General features: G+C 42.7%; 1 protein-coding gene across 1 annotated transcript; it reads right to left on the bottom strand.

Annotated features, from left to right (window-relative positions):
* Positions 1-4,907: 4,907 nt before the first annotated feature.
* On the bottom strand, positions 4,908-5,924 carry LOC133914282 (uncharacterized). The gene has a single exon (XM_062357403.1). It carries the CDS (start codon positions 5,671-5,673, stop codon positions 5,038-5,040), a length of 636 nt encoding a protein of 211 aa, XP_062213387.1. The 5' UTR covers positions 5,674-5,924; the 3' UTR covers positions 4,908-5,037.
* Positions 5,925-20,042: the final 14,118 nt, after the last annotated feature.

Below are 20,042 nucleotides of genomic sequence, written 5' to 3'. Positions count from 1 at the left end.
GAAAATTTAATGATTTCGTGGATCCTTTGTTGGGCCATCTAGAAGACTTGGCTAAGGGTTTAGACTTGAGCAAGATTGAGCTCAAAGATATTTTAGGTATATCTAGGGTTTAGAAAAGAAACTTTTGCAGCAAAATTTGAATAGGGTTTGAATTTGAATTGAGTTTGGAGTGAATTTAAAAGAAACAAAAAATTGAGGTTGAACAAGAATAGGAGTAGATAAGGAATTTGAATTTGGATTTGGGTAGAGTTTGAGAAAGAGGAGAGATTGGCTTTAAACAATGATTTGAATAAGGTTTGAATTGAACTAGAAATGATCAGGTATGATCAAGGATTGAATAGATAATAAATTCAAGGATTTTGAATTCCAACCATTAAGATCCTTAACTTTTTCACTATTGAGTTTTGTAAAGACCTTTTCAAAATCTTTTTCACTCAAAACACTAAAGAGAAAGAAAAGAAAAAGAAATCTAATGTATTTATCTGGCTCCTAACAAAACTTAGCATACAATGCATACAAAATAATAATCTATATTGATTGATTGATTAAGAAAATAGGTTTTAAACCTATTCTACTGGTGAAGCTATTCAATAATCTTGGAAAATTTTAAAAAGTTATAAATTCTAAAAATCAGGGTGTTACATCTTCCTATGGGAAAATGCTTTATTATGCAATCATTGTGTTAGACTTGACATCATCATTGCATAAGGTTCAAGAAGTATAGGGCTAACTATACTTCGCTGACTAGAGTAAGGAGAATGAGGTGGTGCTGACTTGGCATGCTATGCAAGCACCGTCATGGATTAAAGAATGGAGGTGTTGACTTGGCATCCATGATGTATCGAATGGTAGGAGGTTGCACTTCTGGGTTAAGGATATTGCCGGTGACTCTGCATAGAGGTGGCGGCTCAGGTTTCATCTCCGACAGCAATTGGCGTGTGGTCACTGACATCGACATTGGGCTTTGGTGGTGTTTCAATGAAATAAGGGAAACATAGCGTAGAAAGTGTAAAGGCTAACTCAAAGATATAGTCGGTTTTAGAAGGGGTCGTTCGAGGTAGTGGCAAAATAGCGATGAATGCCATGGTTGCATCCAACTGCAGCAACAAAGATGCACACGTTCCCAGAGATTGGCTATGCAATTTGAGAAATCGTCTAAATAGAGACATTCATATATCCTATAAACACAATGCTATAGCACGGGTTTGGGCAGATCATCCTTTGAGAGGAAGAACGATCAGTGCAAATGAGATGGGTCGCAACTGTGACATACTATGGTTGGCAACAATGTTCCGATCATATCACTGCACAACTAGTGAAAGGCTCCTAGGGTCATGTAGAAGACTTAATAGGACACACAATGACACAGATGGCACATCCATACGGCTTATGGATTGACAGGGAACACAGTGATGCAGAACACGTTCAAAAATTGGACAGGGGCATGTCGACTTTCATCGTGGCGGTTTGGCTACTCTACTGGATGTTGATGAGGGAGTGGGGAAGATCATGGGGCATGCTATGGTGAAAGCACATGGCATAGGTGCACTAGTTGGCTAGGAACGTCGATCGTGGCAGTATAGATTGAGCTTTGGCTGGGGCTAGGATTTAGCTAGGGACTTAATATGATGATAAAACTGGGGTAAAGAAGGAGAAGGAGGGGACCTCACCTTTCTATGACCATCGGGGAAGGAGAATTGAAGGAGACGATGACGTAGCGTATCACCAGCGGTGACGATGGTGACATCGGCGATCGGTGGCGTACGAGCAGGGCAGCAGCGGGAGCTAGGGCTTGGAGGCATGAAAAAGGTGTAGGGAGAATGTGAAGCACCTATTTATAGGGCTAGGGCGGCTGACTGAGGTGTAGTCTAAGCCAGACACGACTCAGGTTCGAGTTTGAGTTGGTTAGGGGTTTTTTTTCACAGCCCTCTATTCCGAGAACGATATTTCCACTGTCCAGACTCCAAGTTAGACGTTTATCGTCTCTAAATTATAGTACTCGAAAAGACTAACTTTTTATTCATTGGAACTTCAATAAACGTTATCTTATTTTAAAAATACATCACAAGATAAACTGTTTGATCTAAGACTTATCTGCACAACATTGATTTTGGAGGCCATTACTCCTAACTCAATTATACAAAAGTGGACTTCTATAGGTTCAAATCGAAGCTCTCGACGAGACCTACAAGTTTGGTATTGTCAAGATTTATATTTGAGACCATCATAAGTAAGGGTTTAAATATGATTTGAGAAAAATAACGGATTGACTTTAAATAAAGATTTAGATAAAATTTGAACTGAACTAGAAAATGATTAGGTATGATTATAGATTGAAGAGTTGATGAATCTCAAAGGAAAGATGCCAATCCCTTCCTTTGCTTTCCTCAAGACATCGTAAACTAACGATTCTGAGCGGGCCTCCGCCGCACCGGGAACCGAAGCCGCGGTTGCCTCGGCGAGCTTCACCACGCTGGAAATCCAAGTGGGGCGTCCTCTACAACCTCCGTTGCGTCGGGAACAGAAGCCACGGTGACCTCCGTGACCTCCGCCACGCTGGGAATCCGAACCGAACTAGATGTTTGAGCCTCCCAGGAAAGCACACACTCTCACAGCTCACTGGAATGCAAGGAAGAAGATGAACAGTGGTTTCCAGTGACGAACACCGCGGCCGCCGCTACGGCCTGTATCTCGGCAACTTTATTCTCACCACCAGACTTGGCAGCTAACAAACAACGATTACATGCCGGCTTAATAGCCCGGGCCACGCAGCGTCGAGCAACGGCCTCGACCGATTTGCACGCACCACGCCATCTCCCAGCGACCCGGCCAGCTCGTACGTGAGCCTCTCCTACTCATGTGCACGGCCTATTCTCTCGCCGAGCTATCCGGAAGGCACATGCGTGACTCATTCCTGCAGCTAACCCGCTGGCGAAGACTGACCTCGCCATGGACACATACCCGCGCATCAAACGCACAAAAACACTCGCAGCTAGCCTGCGCTGACAAACTGGAACAAAAACAACTCACGCGATGCGACGCACACGACGCGAACACAGATGCACATGCCTGTGACACAGCCATGGCGTGGTTATTCTGACAAACTCCCCCTAAACATGACATGGCGTACACCGCCATCATAGCAGCGTCGGCTCATCGTCGGCATCGACGAGCAACACCCTCTCCCTCCTCGACTTGGGGCAATCCCTCGCGATGTGCCCGCGCTCGCCGCAGTTGAAGCACCTTCCTCGATGATGCCTACTAGCGCCTGAGCTCGTGCTGCTCGTGTCCTCGTCATCCTTGTCATGGCCGCTGCTACGGCCAGCGCCCATCTTGCCGCTATGGCCGCGCGCCCGCTTATTGCCGCCGCGCTGACGCCGACGCATCTCCCACTGCTCCTCAGTGAGCAACAGCCGCCCGACGCCGTCTGTAGCTTCTTCGACGTCAGCATCCTTCGCCACGCGTAGCCGGCCGACGAGCTCCTCCACGGACGTGGTGTTGAGGTCCGTGAGCATCTCGATCGCCACCGTCACCTGCTTGAACTTCTTCGGGACCACGCGCAGGATCTTCTTCACCACGCGGCTGTCCTCCAGTGTCTCGCCAAGCTCGCGCAAGCTGCCGACAAGCCCGTTGATGTGCATCGCGAAGTCGCCGACAGACTCCCCGTCATGGAACGCGACGTTCTTGAACTCCTTCAAGAGACGTTGCACTCTCGCGGACTTCACGCGATCATCGCTGACCCTCATCGCCTTCACTGCCTCCCACGCTTCTTTCGCCGACTTCTTCACGGCGAGCCCAGCCTTCATCTCCGGCGGCACCGCGCGCAAGATGGCGGCCAGCGCCCGCTGATCCTTGGGGCGCTCCTTGGTGACTGCCTCCACAGCGTCCCAGAGCTCCATCGCCTCCAGGCTCACCTGCATGACCAAGGACCACTCATGGTAGTTGGTCCTGGTTAGCAGCGGTAGCTCCACGGCGCCGGAGTTGGCGACGACGCGCTCCACGAAGGCACCGGCCTTCGAGCTTTCTCCAATCTTCGGTGGTGTCGACATCTTCCCGGCTCTGATACCAAATGTTGGAGCCTCCCAGGAAAGCACACACTCTCACAGCTCACTGGAACGCAAGGAAGAACATGAACAGTGGTTTCCGGCGACGAACGCCGCGGCCGCCGCTACGGCCTGGATCTCGGCAACTTTATTCTCACCACCAGACTTGGCAGCTAACAAACAACGATTACATGCCGGCTTAATAGCCCGGGCCACGCAGCATCGAGCAACGGCCTCGACCAATTCGCACGCACCACGCCATCTCCCAGCGACCCAGCCAGCTCGTACGTGAGCCTCTCCTGCTCATGCGCACGACCTGTTCTCTCGCCGAGCTATCTGGAAGGCACATCCGCGACTCATTCCTACAGCTAACCCACTGGCGAAGACTGACCTCGCCATGGACACATACCCGCGCATCAAACGCACACAAACACTCGCAGCTAGCCTGCGCTGACAAACTGGAACAAAAACAACTCACGCGACGCGACGCACACGACACGAACATAGACGCACATGCCTGTGACACAGCCATGGCGTGGTTATTCCAACACTAGAATCATGACAGCGAGCATACCTAGGAAGAACTGAGCTCAGGCATCCCAAGTCGTGCTGCTGGCCGTCAAAATGCGACAGAAGCTAATTGGTGCGGACCAATACAAAATGCAATTGACCAGAAAATATGGTTTAGTTTGTGCTTTCGGTGCTCCACCAGGGTCCAATTTCATTGTGGGTCACCGGAGTTCAAGAATCATGGAACCGAACTGGAATTGGGAGGGCGGGTGTGTGGGGGGGGGGGGGGGGGAGGGTGACGAAGTTTGCTTTGTGATTGTGGAACTTACAAGTTGGTACGACGACTTACGAGTGAGACGTTGAAAGATTTAATTCAGATGCAACAATTAAAGTTACATATCAATCGCAAATTTGCATACATAATTTGCAAGCATACACCATAAATAAGCATTTGTGGTTCCAAGATCTGGCCACCTTAAGCACGTCAGTAGAACACCTTCGCTGCCAGGTAGGCCATGCATACTACAATGAGCCCGGCCGGAAGCAGCTTGGATCCAGCTGAGGAGGCGGCGCCGCGGCGCGCCTTTTCCGCGGTCCGGACGGCGGCGTAGTAGCGCCTGGGGCTCGCCTCGAACACGGCACGGGGGATACGCGCGCCGCCGAGCCCTGGGCCCTTCATGGTCCGGCAAGTGAGGGCGCACACGGCGCCGCCGAGGAAAACCAGCGCCAGCGTGGTGTACACTGCGATGCCGTGGCCCTGCATGAACCACGCCGCGGCGTCGCCCATGAGCTTATCGGCGGCTGCGTCCGGGAGCTTCGCGACGGCCGCGGTGACAAACCATCCGTAGAGGCCGCGCAAGAACTTGTCCGCCGTCTGGATCCATGGTCCTGCCGCGGTCCTGGCCGCCGCCGCGGCGCCCGGGAGATTGTCGATGGCAACTGCCCTGGCTCTGGCGAGCCAGGCCCAGAGATGGCCCAGGAACGATGCCACCGCAGCTCTCGCGGCCTCGACGACGGCGTCCCTCGTCACGGCCGCTGGGAGCATCTCGGTGGCCAAGGCCTTGGCCGCGTCCATGGCGCCCGTGACGACGGCCGAGAGGTTGGCGATGGGCAGGACCATGGCTAGTGACTTGTGAGTGAAGATGGATGGGAAGACGGGGCTCAAAGTCGGTCACGCAAGGAGGCGCGACGCAGTGAAAAGGGAATCGATACTAAAGTCGATCTGTCGCTTTGTTAGTTTTCTTTGCCACGCACTGAGCAAAGCAGCTTGCTTTGTGCCTTTGCCATGCTGTGTTGTGCAAGCATGTGATCAACGAAACAGTGGTCTTTCAGGAGTGGTCTACTGCTTTGGCCGGACGCTTTAGATGGAAATCCAATAGCAATCCAGATCTACAAGTTCCTCGATTCCACCCATCCCTATGCTTATGCTCGCCTTTCATTCCCGATGTCTTTTACGTACTCCCGGATTCCTTTTGTGCCCTAGGTAGCTGTGTCTTGTACATGGAGGAGCATACTTTTTTGAACCAAGGCATTATACGACGTATTGGGGCTGGAAGGAGTATCAAATATGTGGTCTGATCCCTAGGTGCCTCGTGGAATTACCGTCGACCAGTCACTCCGGCCGCGAGGAGGCATGGCTCTATCCTGACACGCGTGTCCAACCTGTTGGATCAGTAACCGTGCGGGCACCCTCGTGGCATGGTATTTCGACCCGAACGAAGGGGGCATATTCTCGGTGAAACCAGCATACAATTTGGATGTTCTTCTCCGAGATCAAAACAATCACAAGGATGCAGGCCGGGATCCTCAGTTGCGACACGAACAAACTCTGTTGCTTGTGTTTCGTCGAGATTGGATCTGAAGTTGAGACCTTTGATGTTTGGAACATAGAGGGGGACACCTATTTATAGTCTGGAGGCCGTCAAGGGCAACCCCTAGGGTTGTTGCATGGTCACACGTCAACCCTTGTCGAGACCCGTCTAAGGAACAGACCAATCACATCTATATGCTGAGCCTATAAATTAATATCAACACATAGTGACTTTATTAATAATAATTATTGCAATATTTAGCTTAATCGTACTTGTTACCTTCGAGAATTGAAGAAACAAATAAACTCATAGTGGATCTACATAATCTTTATTCCTCTCCACGACTCCACAAATAAATCGACGAAGAACCACCTTAGAATGCACATTCTTCTATAGAATCCATGATGTCTTCTCCAATTGAGTGTGTTTGGGTATAGCAAGTGTGAGCATATGTCATACATCATAAGTTGTGAGAAAAATATGTAAATGAAAGCTTGAACAATAATATAACTCAAATGGCTCTTTTGCTTCAAAATAATATTTACTTTTAAACAGTTAAAAGTGAATAAATAGTTAAGTAAACAATAGTGAATAAACATCTAACCTCAAGATTCCAATCATCTTGACTTAAACCACAAAACTGACTATCTCAACCAAGGTTCTCACCACCCAATTTGACCATAACCAACATCTCAATCATAGTTTCCACCACCGTGAGTGATCAAACAAACCAAACCAAGTTCTAATTATGTGCGGGTTCCTTGCCACTCTTGATTATGAGCATAACAAAATATTCAGTTTTACACTCTACATATGTTGTATAATTTACCCATAAGTCATGATTGTCTGTTTTACCTGTGTTAGCGAGACATTTACACTTCCGAGGTGTGAGGTTAGAAATCACTACAAAGACTTTACAAAGCCCCTCTCAACATGTGTATACTCGCTAAGGTTTCATCATTGTGTGAATACACCTCAACAACGAAAAATCCTTTTGCACCTTACATGTCACACTCCAAAACCCTAACCTAGTCATCAAGCATGCATACACATCGTGACATCATGCTTCATGTATTTGGTTTTGTTTTAAGTATTTAAAAACATTTTGGAAACATTATGTACTTGATCAATGCGTGTTCCCACCATATGTATTTATGAGTGGAATTTGTTTAGAAATAGTTAGAAAGCCCCAAAGCCATTTAGGAAGGATAAGGAAAATAATAGGAAGAAACAGAGAAAAGAACAAAGACTTTCACGACGAGAGCCAAGCCCGCCATCTAACCGGCACTAGCCGCGGTCTGACCGCCAGGGCTCAGAGACGCCACTTAAAGCCCATCGACCAACTCACACTCTCACTCCCTCACTCACTTCCCCCTTCACCCAACCGAGAGAGAGAGAGGAAGGCGACAATCTCAACCACCACGACAACCGGAGATCAATGGAGAAGACTTCCCCAAGCTTCCCAAAGGCTTCACTAAGCTTCTCCCAACTGTCTTCTTCATCGAAGACGCTTCCACATAACTTCTTCCATCTCAAGGCCAACCACCACCACGAAGCCCCATCTTTGAATCGAAGCTTCCCAAGAGTTGGCCAACACAATAGACAACTTCCACACACCGAGATGAGACTTCCCCAACCATTTGCCTTGTCGTCCCCAAACTTCAACCAGCCTCCCATTAGTTTAGACCCGAGCTCCACCATATCTATGGATTTCATCCATGGAATCCTCGAGTTTGGCCCCGTCCATGTCGCTGAAACTACCCAAGAAACACTCCCCTAGTTTTGTGTAGTATTTTGGTACCCTTTTTGGTCGAAGGTATCACCGAATCCTACGTCAGCGACCTCGTGGAGGTGCCGTAGGTCAGGCCCAACAGTATGACTAGCACCAGGGCCGGTTTGACTACCAGGACATGACTTGGCTAGTCAAACTTCAAGTCAAACTCCGTAGTTAGGAGTCAGACCACCACTAATGCCAGTTTGACCACAAGACCTAGTAGTCTGACCACCAGATCTATTCAATACTTATTTCCTCTCTGTTTAATCCACACGATCTGTCCACCACCTAGGCCGATCTGACCGCTAGCCACTCAGTACCCACTAACCTTAGGTTGTTTCATGCGAGGTTTAAACCTCTTCTAACACAATTTCTTAGGCGTTCTTTGCAAATGTTTTCATGATATAATGCATTGCATCTCATTCACAATAATGCATCATAAGCATACACCTTCATGCATTTGTTTGTTCATTCGATGCGTTCTTCAATTGTTTAGAGAGTGACGTGTCGACGGTTCAAGCGGTCAAGGCTGATACCGAACTGGAGGTCTACGTGAGCAAAGTGCCAGAGCAACAAAGCAAGCATCTAAGTATATTTCACCTTTACTTTAGACCTTGTGATGTCTAATTTGCATAAATTATCGCTATATGTATGTTACGCATGTTTAGCGAGTTGATGTCGGGAATCGGGTAGAACCTATTATGTTGCATTTGTTCCTACCTTGATTATTGATTATTGATTATTCTCTATCCTTGTAAACTAGGTATAACAATGTTAATGTCTAATATAAAAGTTATCTGAGATACTTAGTGATGCATATGCCATCGGTAGAAATCGAGTGGTGGTGTGCCCATTGTTCATGAGCTATAGGGCTTAAATATATTTCACAATGCAAATGATATTGGGATCAAGAGTTGGTGAGGATGAGATAAGATGTGGGCAGTGCTAGGGGTAGGTCGGGAGAGGAACCCAGATGCCATAGACCGCTTGCATCTATTAAGCACGACCATTGTTTGTTCTTGGCTTAAGCACTTTCTGAACTTCCACATATTCAATAAATGTACGAATGAGCGAATTATCATAGGATATTCTAGCGCTTGACTTGTGGACCTATGACACATGAGAAAAATGATGGGAAGAAGCAAGGTGGCAGGGAGCTGAAGGTGTCTGGAACACACTCGCGAAAACCCCAATGCCATAGGTGCAAGCGCAAGTGGGTCGTTCTGGTATGAAAAAGGTTGTCTTGGGAGCCAAATGGATGGATCCAAGTCATGTAGGTAAAGATGTACCCCTTCAAAGTGTAAGATTAATTTGATTGACATGCTCTCAGTTATGAGCATGCTTATGTCCATTCGCATCAATCGTAGAGTTCTGATGTTGGGTTATTTGTGGTATGTTGGAGAGTGGCTAGTGATGGTTCATAACGAGATGAGTTCATTCAAGATACATTTATGGTTAGAGAAAATTTGGAGAATACCATCGCAAAACTTGCGGAGTTGGAAACTACCATTGCAAAAAAAGCTTGAGCTGCAGAATACCATCCCAATTCAATTTTTGTTCTGGAGTTGGAAACTACCATCACACAATAATTGAAAAACTGGGATCAATATGGTTAAGGACACAATTTGCCATCATAATACTTAGTTGGATCTTCAGCGAAGTCTTAGTCCTGTAGTCCTTCCTACTCTTTTGGAACTTTGGCACCTCCTCACAAACATAAGTTAAAAGACAACAAATAAACATCCAAAACTAAAAAGAACCAAATAGCACACAACAAACAACGACACTAGATAAAATTGGAATTTTTAAGAATTTTGGCAAAAAAATGGATGAATCGTAGTGATAGTTGATAAGTTATGTCTTCTAGATGATTAAAACAAGAAAAAAGATTAATTATAGGTAAAACTAGGTCATTAGAATTTTTTCTAGAATTTTTGAACTGATCTATGATTTTTTGAGATTTTCTATGATTTTTATATAATTTATTAGAATTTAGTTAACTAAATAAAAATATGAAACAAAATTATTAACTATTTATTTATTTAAAAAATTTATTAAAATTATTAACAAATTAATCCTAATTAACATAATTATTTTTATACTAAAAAACATATTTATTGTATTATTATCATCTATTATGATGTCAGCAACAGAAAACAAAACAAAAAGAAAAAGAAAAGCTAATTGGGAAGGACACGTGGATAGACACGTAAGCATAGGTGATGAGGTGGCTGTGAGTTGGCACTGAGGTGGTTGATAGCGTGGCGACATGTGGCGCTAATGTTTCCCGCTAATTGGTTTAGTCTATTAGGCAACCACATCCAACAGAAGGCCTATGTTGCGCTGACTAGGTGGCAAGCTGCCAAGCCGATGCTAATTGGGTCGTATTCTTTAAATCTGATGTGTAGGTCATTGATGTAATGAACGAGATCTAACAGACAAAGGGGTATACTCAGCAATCTAATCTTATATGTCAGCAACTGATCCAATGGTAGGGAACCGACTAGCCTCGACTTCAGTGGACTTCATGATGACAACTGCTTGAGTGACGACGGTGCCTCACCAGAGTTGAGTCTATTTTGGAGAATAGTCCCCAGTGCGAGGTGGACGATGGCACTATGCATGCGATGACACAATCCTGATGCACAAAGCGAAGCGGGCTAGGGCTCGGCATGGTGGCCCAAAAAGAGAAGAGAGTGCACGGCATGGGATCGACTCGAGAGGGGAGAGGTAAGGACATCCTGCCGAGCTTTGGTCTAGAGCAGAGGGAGAAAGGAGATGGGAAGAAGGTGGCTAGGGCGACTGAGCTTAGCAGGCCAAGAAGGAGAGTGGCCTGAGGGAGAGAGAGAGAGGAAAGAGGGACCTAGGCCACGCTGCAAAGGAAAAAGGGAGAGAAAGGGTTGGGCTGAGGAATGGGTTTCCACCCGACGGTGAGTCTAGGTTTACATTTTTTATATTCCAGTTCTTTACTCCTTCTTATTTATTTCCTATACTTATATATGTACATATATGTATGTACACATATTATTTATTATTCACCATAAATTAAACAAACATGTGTTCAAGCATTTGCAATAAAAAATTTAAGAACAGTTTTAATATATATAGGTTTTATTTATTCTATTTATTTTATTTCTTTTGTATAAAAATAAATTTTGAACTATTTCAAATTTTGGTTGTTACAACCCCTATGCATAACCTCCTTCTAGAAGATGTACAAAGGCCTCTATGTGGGTTCAAACACACATAACCTCTCCGAGATAAACTTTGACCATAAGTTCAAATCACTGATGGTTCTGGATTCTATGTTGATGCTTTTGGAATATCCGCAATGGTGGATTATGACAATTTCTGGAAGACTAGCTTGAAGGGAAAGCCTCGGCCATAGATGGGTCGGCCATGACTTCTGGAAGATGGTGTCACGTGGCTTCAGGCTTAGTGCCGCATGGAAACATCCTGGTTTGGGCCCCAAGTGGCCTACGTCCTGGTGGATGTTCGTCTCTTTTCGAGTGAAGTTCAAATGTGCCTGATTTCATAGTCCTGTATACTAATTCTGCAATACATGCTCAAACGACCCTATGTATGAAAATTATCTAGGTTAGATAAAATAATCAATAAAACAATAACTTGTGTCGTCAACAACTCCCGCATGCTTAGATTTTGCTCATCCCTGAGCAAACTGTAAGTATGAAGATCGTCTTATTAGGAGATCAGCATTGCAATCATGTTGCACACACTTGGATTCATCAAGAACATATGCATATCCATTCTACTTTAAAGTTTCCAAATTTTTAGATGTTATACACCAATTCCAAGACCATCAAATAATGTGGGGGATAGACTCAGACTTAGAACCGACCACAAAAATATACTAGTCAATTGTAATGTATCATCTCCCGAAGAAAATGACTCTTCAACTCAAGTTCCCAGATCAACAAAGATTTTCCAAAAATAAGATGTGTTGCATACCAAGAAAATAAAGCTTATGGCACAAAAATCATGAAAAACACTCATCCCACAAGTCTCTCAAGCCAAAGGTTTAGATGTTCTCCTATCTACAAATATGTAGTAGAAAGCCAATATGTATAGCTTCGTAGGGAAAACAAAGAGCTAGCAAACTCTACTTGGTTTTGCGGAAAGCTCATCAAAAAGGCCATTATAACACAATTATGTGAGAGAGAAACACACACTTCTAGAAGAGATAATTCGTTGTGTGTCACTGACTGTTAATGAAATTGTTGATTTGCCACTGAAGAAAGTTGACTACAGTGGCACATAGAGGATTAAATATCTTAATTTTTCATCAAATGTGTGCCACTATCATCACCTCTATTATGAAGGCAATGACACTTAGGGGATGAAATAACTAAATTGGTGGCATGGAAGGAACCATAATTTTTTCAGTGGCAAATCGAGAATTTCGTTAACATTTAGTGACACACAGAGAACATCTCCTTTTAGAAAGGTGGACATGTGCAAATGACAAAGAGTGATCCCAGGGCACAAATGAAGTCCTTGTGATAGGAATGCACATAGTTGGAAAGGTAGAGTTTAGCTAAAATATTGCACAATTTGTAGTTCGGTATATGCACATTCCTTCCTTAAATGGCAAGATTGATCCATAATTTTGTCTTCATAGTACTAAGAAATCTCATTTTTATTATTCTTTTCCTTTGATTCTTTCCAGAGAAATACGCCATTCTGTTCCTCATGCCACCATATGGTCTATACCACACTGGGAGTAAAGCTAATTAATTAGCCAGGACAAACCCATACATGGCTTGTGGTTGTATTATTAACTCGGAATGATCGCTACATGAACCGATCCTTATGATGTGAGCAAGAATACTACCAACCCATCCATGCAACCTATACTAGTCTCCACCAACCACTTGCTCAAATCCTAATTTTCATGTTGTTTACAAAAAATTATTCCATCATTTTTATCCTAGTTGCATAAGATCATTATCTGTTATAGATAAACCATTATGATTACCACCATCCCAAAGAAAGGCTAAGCATTATCTACCCATCCATAAACCCACTAAAACTAAGTCGGCAAGGATGATTTTTGAAAAGTAATGTATAGCCTAATTTGGGATTCCAAAAATTTATTACCATACAGTTTTGAAAACAAAAATATTTGAAAACATGGGTATAATATGGTCACGGGCAACATGCCTTCCTAATCCTCAGTGGGGTCTTCAATGTTTTGGTCCTGTAGTCCTCCTAGCTCTTCCTCCAGGATGTCAGCGTCTACTCGCGAAAACAAGCAAAAAGATAACAAATAAACACCAAGAACCAAAAAGAACCAAATAGCACACAACAATCAACAAACTAGACATATTAAGAATTTTGAGGAATTTTAGCAAATTAATTGATCAAATCGAAGCTACAGTTAACAAATTAAGACTTCCTGAAGATTAAAATAGGACAGAAGACAAAAGGCAAGTGAAACTTGGTGAAATGAATTTTCTAGGATTTATTGGAATTATTTTACAAAAGCAAAACATTTTATATTATTAACAAATTAATTACCATTTTCTAAAACTATCAGAATTATTTTTGTACTAAAAAACTACTTTATTGCGTCAACAAGTGTAATGGATGACATCAGCAATAAGTTTAAATAAAATAAATAAATAAATGATTTGCTAACTAGGATGCTCACTGGGTCGCTGATGAGCTACCACGTCAAAAAGGTGTTGCAATGTAAGGGGTACATGAACACATAGAAAAGGTATTACAAGAAGAAGTGCTATAGGAACACATAATATGCAGTAAAGCTATAGAAAAAATGTTACAAAAAGAAGTGCTATAGGAACACATAATATGCATGAAAGGTGTAGAAAAGGTGTTAAAAAAGAAGCACTATAGGAACACATAATATGCAGGAAAGCTATGTGAAAAAATAGAAAAAACTATTCATGATAAGACATAATAGTGCAGCGGTAGTACACTTTGCTTGCTAGGAAGGCATCCTGGATCGATTCTCACAAGTTGCTTTTTTTCTCTCAAAAATGCATGCTATATGAAAAATGTGTTACTACTGCCTATAGTAACATATATCATACGTGTTACTATAGCTTAGTTGTATCGCTTTTTATTACATATAGGAATAACTATTATGTGTGACAATAGATCCTACTATAGTAACATAGGCAATAAGGACACATATCAAATATGTTACTACAAATATCTGTAACACATTTATTGATATATAGTAACACATATGTGTGTTACTACATCTATGTCTTGATATAGTGATTGTAATGTACTTCCGCTTCATGCACAACCAAGGAGGAAGTTTGTAGATACATAGAGTCACAGACCAAGTGCTATGACAACTGTTCATATTACTGAATGGATTCATCCCATCCGTACTCAACCTAAATATTATATTCCTCACATCTTCTGCAAAGGTCTTCTTGTATTTCCTATCGATGTGTCCACTATGTAGAATCAGCAGGGTGTCTCAGCATTCCATCATCCTTGCACTCCTTGGCATTCCATCGCATCAATTCGGCATGCTTTTTGTTCACGAATAAACACTTCAAACGGGGGACTAAGAAAATACCACATCATTCGACGAGAGGCCTTTTCTTCTTTCCTTCACCATCGATATCATGACCATCACGCTTGTACCGTGTTGCACCATAGATGAGACACGTTTCCAAATCTACATGCTCTTTTTGATACAACATACAATCGTTTGGATATGCATGTATTTTCTGTATTCCAACCCCAATGGGCATACAACCTTCTTGTACTGGTACATGTTTTTTGACAGCATATTTCACTTTAGAAGCAATTTCTTCAAAAACAGTAACAACTTTGTGAAGCTTGTATCAGACCACCCATTGCTTTGCTTCAATTGTACTAGTGAAAAGCACGATATGCAATTTTGTGTGGTCCTTCTTGTAGCTCAAGAACAACAGTGTTTTAGAGTCCTCTACCATACACTAAAACTTTTGAAATTCTCTTTCATTGGTGAAGTTACACTCCCCATCGTGCAACATCTGCTCTAGATCATTTTCTTCGCCGTTAGCCAACATCTGCTCTACATCATCATTGACCAACGTATCTCTGACAGATGGCACACCATTGTATTCATTAGTCGGCATATCGGTGCACAAATTTTCATCTTCTTTGCCAATATGTTGCCCTTCCTATACGATTTTAGCTTCACCGTGCTCGATCCAATGGGTATAGCCAGGCATAAAGGTCCTTGGCATTAAGTGGGAATCTAACTGTTGGGTGATAGAAAATTACTTATTGTTCTCACAATCGACGCATGGACAACACATATATTGAGATTGTGTAGTTGACTTATGCACCGCAACTACTACTAGGAAATACTCCATGCCATTCTTGTAATATGCACTGACACGGCTCACATCATATGTCCATCTATAATTATATCATTATTATATATCAATATTCAAAATATCTAGAAGATTTTACAATTGCCAACAAATAAATTACCTGACCATCTCCTACCAGCAATTGTCTCGAGTTGGAGGAGCTGCCTTTTGTATGCCTTCGCATTTGCTTCCGATGAGTATTTGTTTGTGCCATACTTAGATTTTTTCATTATTAATCAACCCTTATGTAGGATTAATTAAGTAAAAAGAAAAATAAATATGCTCATACATAAAGTTTCAATATTAGAGCTTGCTAATTAAATAAAATAATAAAAAAATATAATTGGATCTTGCTTCATACATAAATATCAAAGCGAAATTTTCTAATTGCTTAAAAATCAAAATAAATATGCTCATACCTACATTTTTAATATTGGAGCATGCTAATTAATTAAAATATAAAAAATATAATTGGAGCTTGCTACATACCTAAATATCATGGCTAATATTCCTAATTTATTAAAAATAAAAAATAAATATGCTCATACCTAAAGTTTCTATATTGATGCTTGCTAATTAATTAAAATATAAAAATATATAATTAGAGCTTGTACCTTAATTTTATGGATAATTTTTCTAATTCATTAAAATAAAAAATAAATATGCTCATACCTATAGCTAATGTAAATCAATAATAAAGACACTTTCCACCTTAATCTACCAATTGAAGCTTACATATCATAAATGAGGTATAATTTTATCTATATTGTCTTAAAACATCATGGACACAGGTTCATCTCCATCATTTCAAAATCTAGAGCAATTTAGCAACTAAAATTCAACTAGAAATGGATTGAAGATGAAGTTACATACCTTAGAACACCTATGGCATGAGGATTTCTTAAAATTTTGAAACTGCCAAGAAATTAGTGACCAAAAATGGCCACCATCGAGCAAGAACAGAGCTCCTTTCTGTTGTGCTCGGGCTTGTGGAAGGAGAGGATGACTTTTATATAGCCGAGACATCACTACCGGCTCATATAACCAATTGGCGGTGATGCTGTGTGTAGGACCGAGAAAGATAACTAGAGGGGGGGGGGGTGAATAGAAGCCTCACCAAATTCTTGGATGGCCTATCCCAATCTTTTCACCCAATGCACTTCAAATCAACACACGGAAGCAACAAAACCAAGATAAATAAAACATAACAAAAATCTATGAAGAAAGCATGGCTCTCAAGGATGAATATGAACTCTAGGTTCCATAGAAATTATTTCCAAGATTCAAAGGCACAAAAAACTTGCAACTTGATTCACTTAGATTCGAAGATATAGGCACCGGGTAAAGAGAGTCTCCAAGTTGATGATCTAGAGGTAAGGGATAGTATAAGACAAACTCATAAATGATTTATATCCCTCTAGCGACAAGAAGAACAACTCCAACATGATGGAAAATTCAGCTATTCAACAAAAACAAAAATTGCAACTGAAAACCGAAAGACTTGCAGACTTCCAAACTTGCAACGGAAGCAAATAGAGGTAAACTAGAAGGAGATGACCATAAGCACAAGAGGAAACATAAATTTTATTTCTTACAGAGGAACACCATATTTTCGGCAGATTACAAAGTATTTTCGCATAAAAAAGCTTTCACCTAACACAAAAGCTAAGCTCTTCTCTTCCTTTCCTCGAAAACCCTAGCACACACTCTCAAATGGCTGGCTCCCCAAAGGTTCAACCAGCCTTCCCATCTATTTACAGTCTAGGTTCCTTGATTCCTAAGTTTTCTACAATATTCCCAAAATGCCCCTCTCTTCTAATACACTCACCTACCACCCAGGGCATTTTTGTCCATATTTTTTCTCGTCCATCGAACGGCAATGGTGCCTTCATGACATAGATTTTTCTCGATGCAAGCTTCGTGATGATGCCACATGCACTTCACACTTCCCCACGATTTTGAGGCCAAACCGCTAAACCGCCTCACACGCTTCTCAAAGCTTAACTCACTGCCACTTGCTTACATATTAAGCAAGACAACCGATGTCGACGCGTGTACTCTGTCTTGCGATCTCAAACGCCAGCAAGTCTCTCACGCTCCTGATCCCTCGGGCTACCTTGTCACTTGCGCTAGCATCCTTTTCACTTGACTTTGTCAACATGTCGTCTTCATCCACCATCTCATGCCTTACTTGCCCTCCACGTATATAGCTAGGATCACCATTGACTCCACCCGTCCTCCTAGATCATACGCACCAAGCACCCCACTTTACCTAATCATCCCACCATCGAACGTCAAGTCGCATCCATCACGTACACATGATAAGACAAGCATGCTGTAGTAGTGTGACACTCCAGGATGCATCACACTATAGGGTGCCAACGCTCTAGGAGCTATTGTGCCGTTGGGAACTAATGCACCAACGGAAGGGCTTGTACCTGTATTCACACCATGGGGTGTGTAGGTTATCGTGGGCTCATCAAGAAGAAAGTTGAGGGAATCCACATGAGTGTTGGATTGTTGTGCGTCAAACAGGAACTCATCCTCAACAAAGATTATGTGACAGGAAGTGATGATCTTATGGGAGGAGATGTCCAAACAACGATATTCCTTGTATTAACTCTGGTAGCCAAGAAACATGCAGGGAGTTGAGTGATGTGAGAGAGTTTGTGGAGACATGTGGAAGACATGTTACGGCAGCATAGATAACCAAAATTACGAAGATGGTTGTAGGATTGGTATTTTTTGTGGAGTTTGTAGAAGGGGGTGTGTTTTTTTTTAATGGTCGATGACTGCCTACCATTGAGGAGGTAGGTCGAAGGTGGCTAGAGCGACCAAAGCCTCAGCCCATTAAGGAGGCAATGTGTGAGCATGTAGGAGGAGCATGCACATGATATTGTTGATTGTGCAGATGTCACGCTTGGCTTTGCCATTTTTCTGCAGAGTGTATGGGCAAGAGAGGCCAAGGAGAATGCTGTGGCGCACAAGAAAGTTGGAGTTGATATAATTGACAAACTTGGTGCCATTATCGCCTAATTTTTTCATAGGAAGACCAAATTGAGTTTAAGCATATGCGTGAAAATTTAGAAAATGCTGATGGACATCATATTTCAGATGAAGAGGAAAAGTCTAGCAAAAGTGAGTAAAATCATTGATAGTAACCAAATAATATTGGAACCAAGAAGTACTCAAAATTGGAGATGTCCACAAATCAAAATGAATTAACTCAATAGGTGAGGAGCTAGACACCACTACAGAAAGGGTCATCTCTACCTCTCCTTCACTACCGGTTCGTAAGCTCAACAAGCATAAAAAGACGAGCCAACAAGAACCGACAATGATAGTAATTATTACTATCAGTTCTTGTGACAAACCGGCAAAGATATATCACTGCCAGTTGGTAACACAAACCGGTAGTAATATTCAAATTATCACTACCGGTTCTTCACTAGAACCGGTAGTATGAAGAACCGGCAATGATACATCATTACGGTTCGTAACACGAATCAACAGTGATATTAGTTCATGAAAAGATGCACCTTTAATAACCGGCAGTGATAATGGGTATCACTGCCGGTTGAATTTACGAATCAGCAGCGATATCCCCAAAAAACTATACAAATTCCTGCACCTGCCTGCTCAACTTCTCTCGAGCGCCTTTAATATTTCACACTCCCCTCGATCGCTCTCACTCTCACCCTGTCCCCTCCACCACTGCCGCCGCGATAGATCCGTATGATTCTTCTGCCGCTCCAGCTACTCCACCACCACATTCACCGCCACCTTCTCCTGCCACGCCACCCAGACACGCGTCGTCGTCCAACGACGATGCAGATGCCCCATCGGAGAGCTTAGACGAGGTGCAGACCTCAAAGTCTAGCGGATCTATGGGGTCCCCCTCCAAGGACGACGACATGTGGGACTACTTCGTCGATGAGTTGAAGGGGAAGAGGCCCTAACAGAGCTTGGATGAGGAGGATGAAGAGGAGGAGGAGAAAGAAGAGGAAGAGGAGGCTGGTGATGACAGTGAGGATGACAATGATGACGGTGAGGATGAGAACGGTGATGACGATGAGGATGAGGACGATGACTACTTTTTCATCATCGTGGCTTGGTGATAGACACGACACACGCATTTAGGGTTTTTTTGCACGCGTAGGTTTAGGGTTTGTTGCGCGTGACCGTGCATATATTTTGTTTTTGGTGTACAATGAAGATTTAGTGACTTAATTATAGATTAGTGTGATATAAAGCTCTAATTCTGGAGATTCATAATATAAAGCTTGGTTAAATTATTACCTATCTATTTAAATTTTAATTTTTTTACCCTTAATTGAGTATCACTACTGGTTCGTAGCTGAAACTGGCAGTAATAATTATATAAATTGACAAAATAAGCTCAAGAACCAACAATGATAGTTTGTATCACTGCCGGTTTGTTACATGAACCGGTAGTGATATGTATAATCACTACCAGCTATGTAACTAGCAGTGATACTCATCACTACCGCTTAATCAATTCTGATTTCAAAACCGATAA

Source organism: Phragmites australis, chromosome 4 (assembly GCF_958298935.1).
Source record: "Phragmites australis chromosome 4, lpPhrAust1.1, whole genome shotgun sequence".
Lineage (NCBI taxonomy): Eukaryota > Viridiplantae > Streptophyta > Magnoliopsida > Poales > Poaceae > Phragmites > Phragmites australis.
Note: the sequence above shows the minus strand (reverse complement) of the source record. Positions and strands in the feature narration are given on the sequence as shown.

Coding starts and splice junctions, on each gene's coding strand:
- LOC133914282 (XM_062357403.1), bottom strand. CDS start 5,673: ATGGTCCTGCCCATCGCCAACCTCTCGGCCGTCGTCACGGGCGCCATG.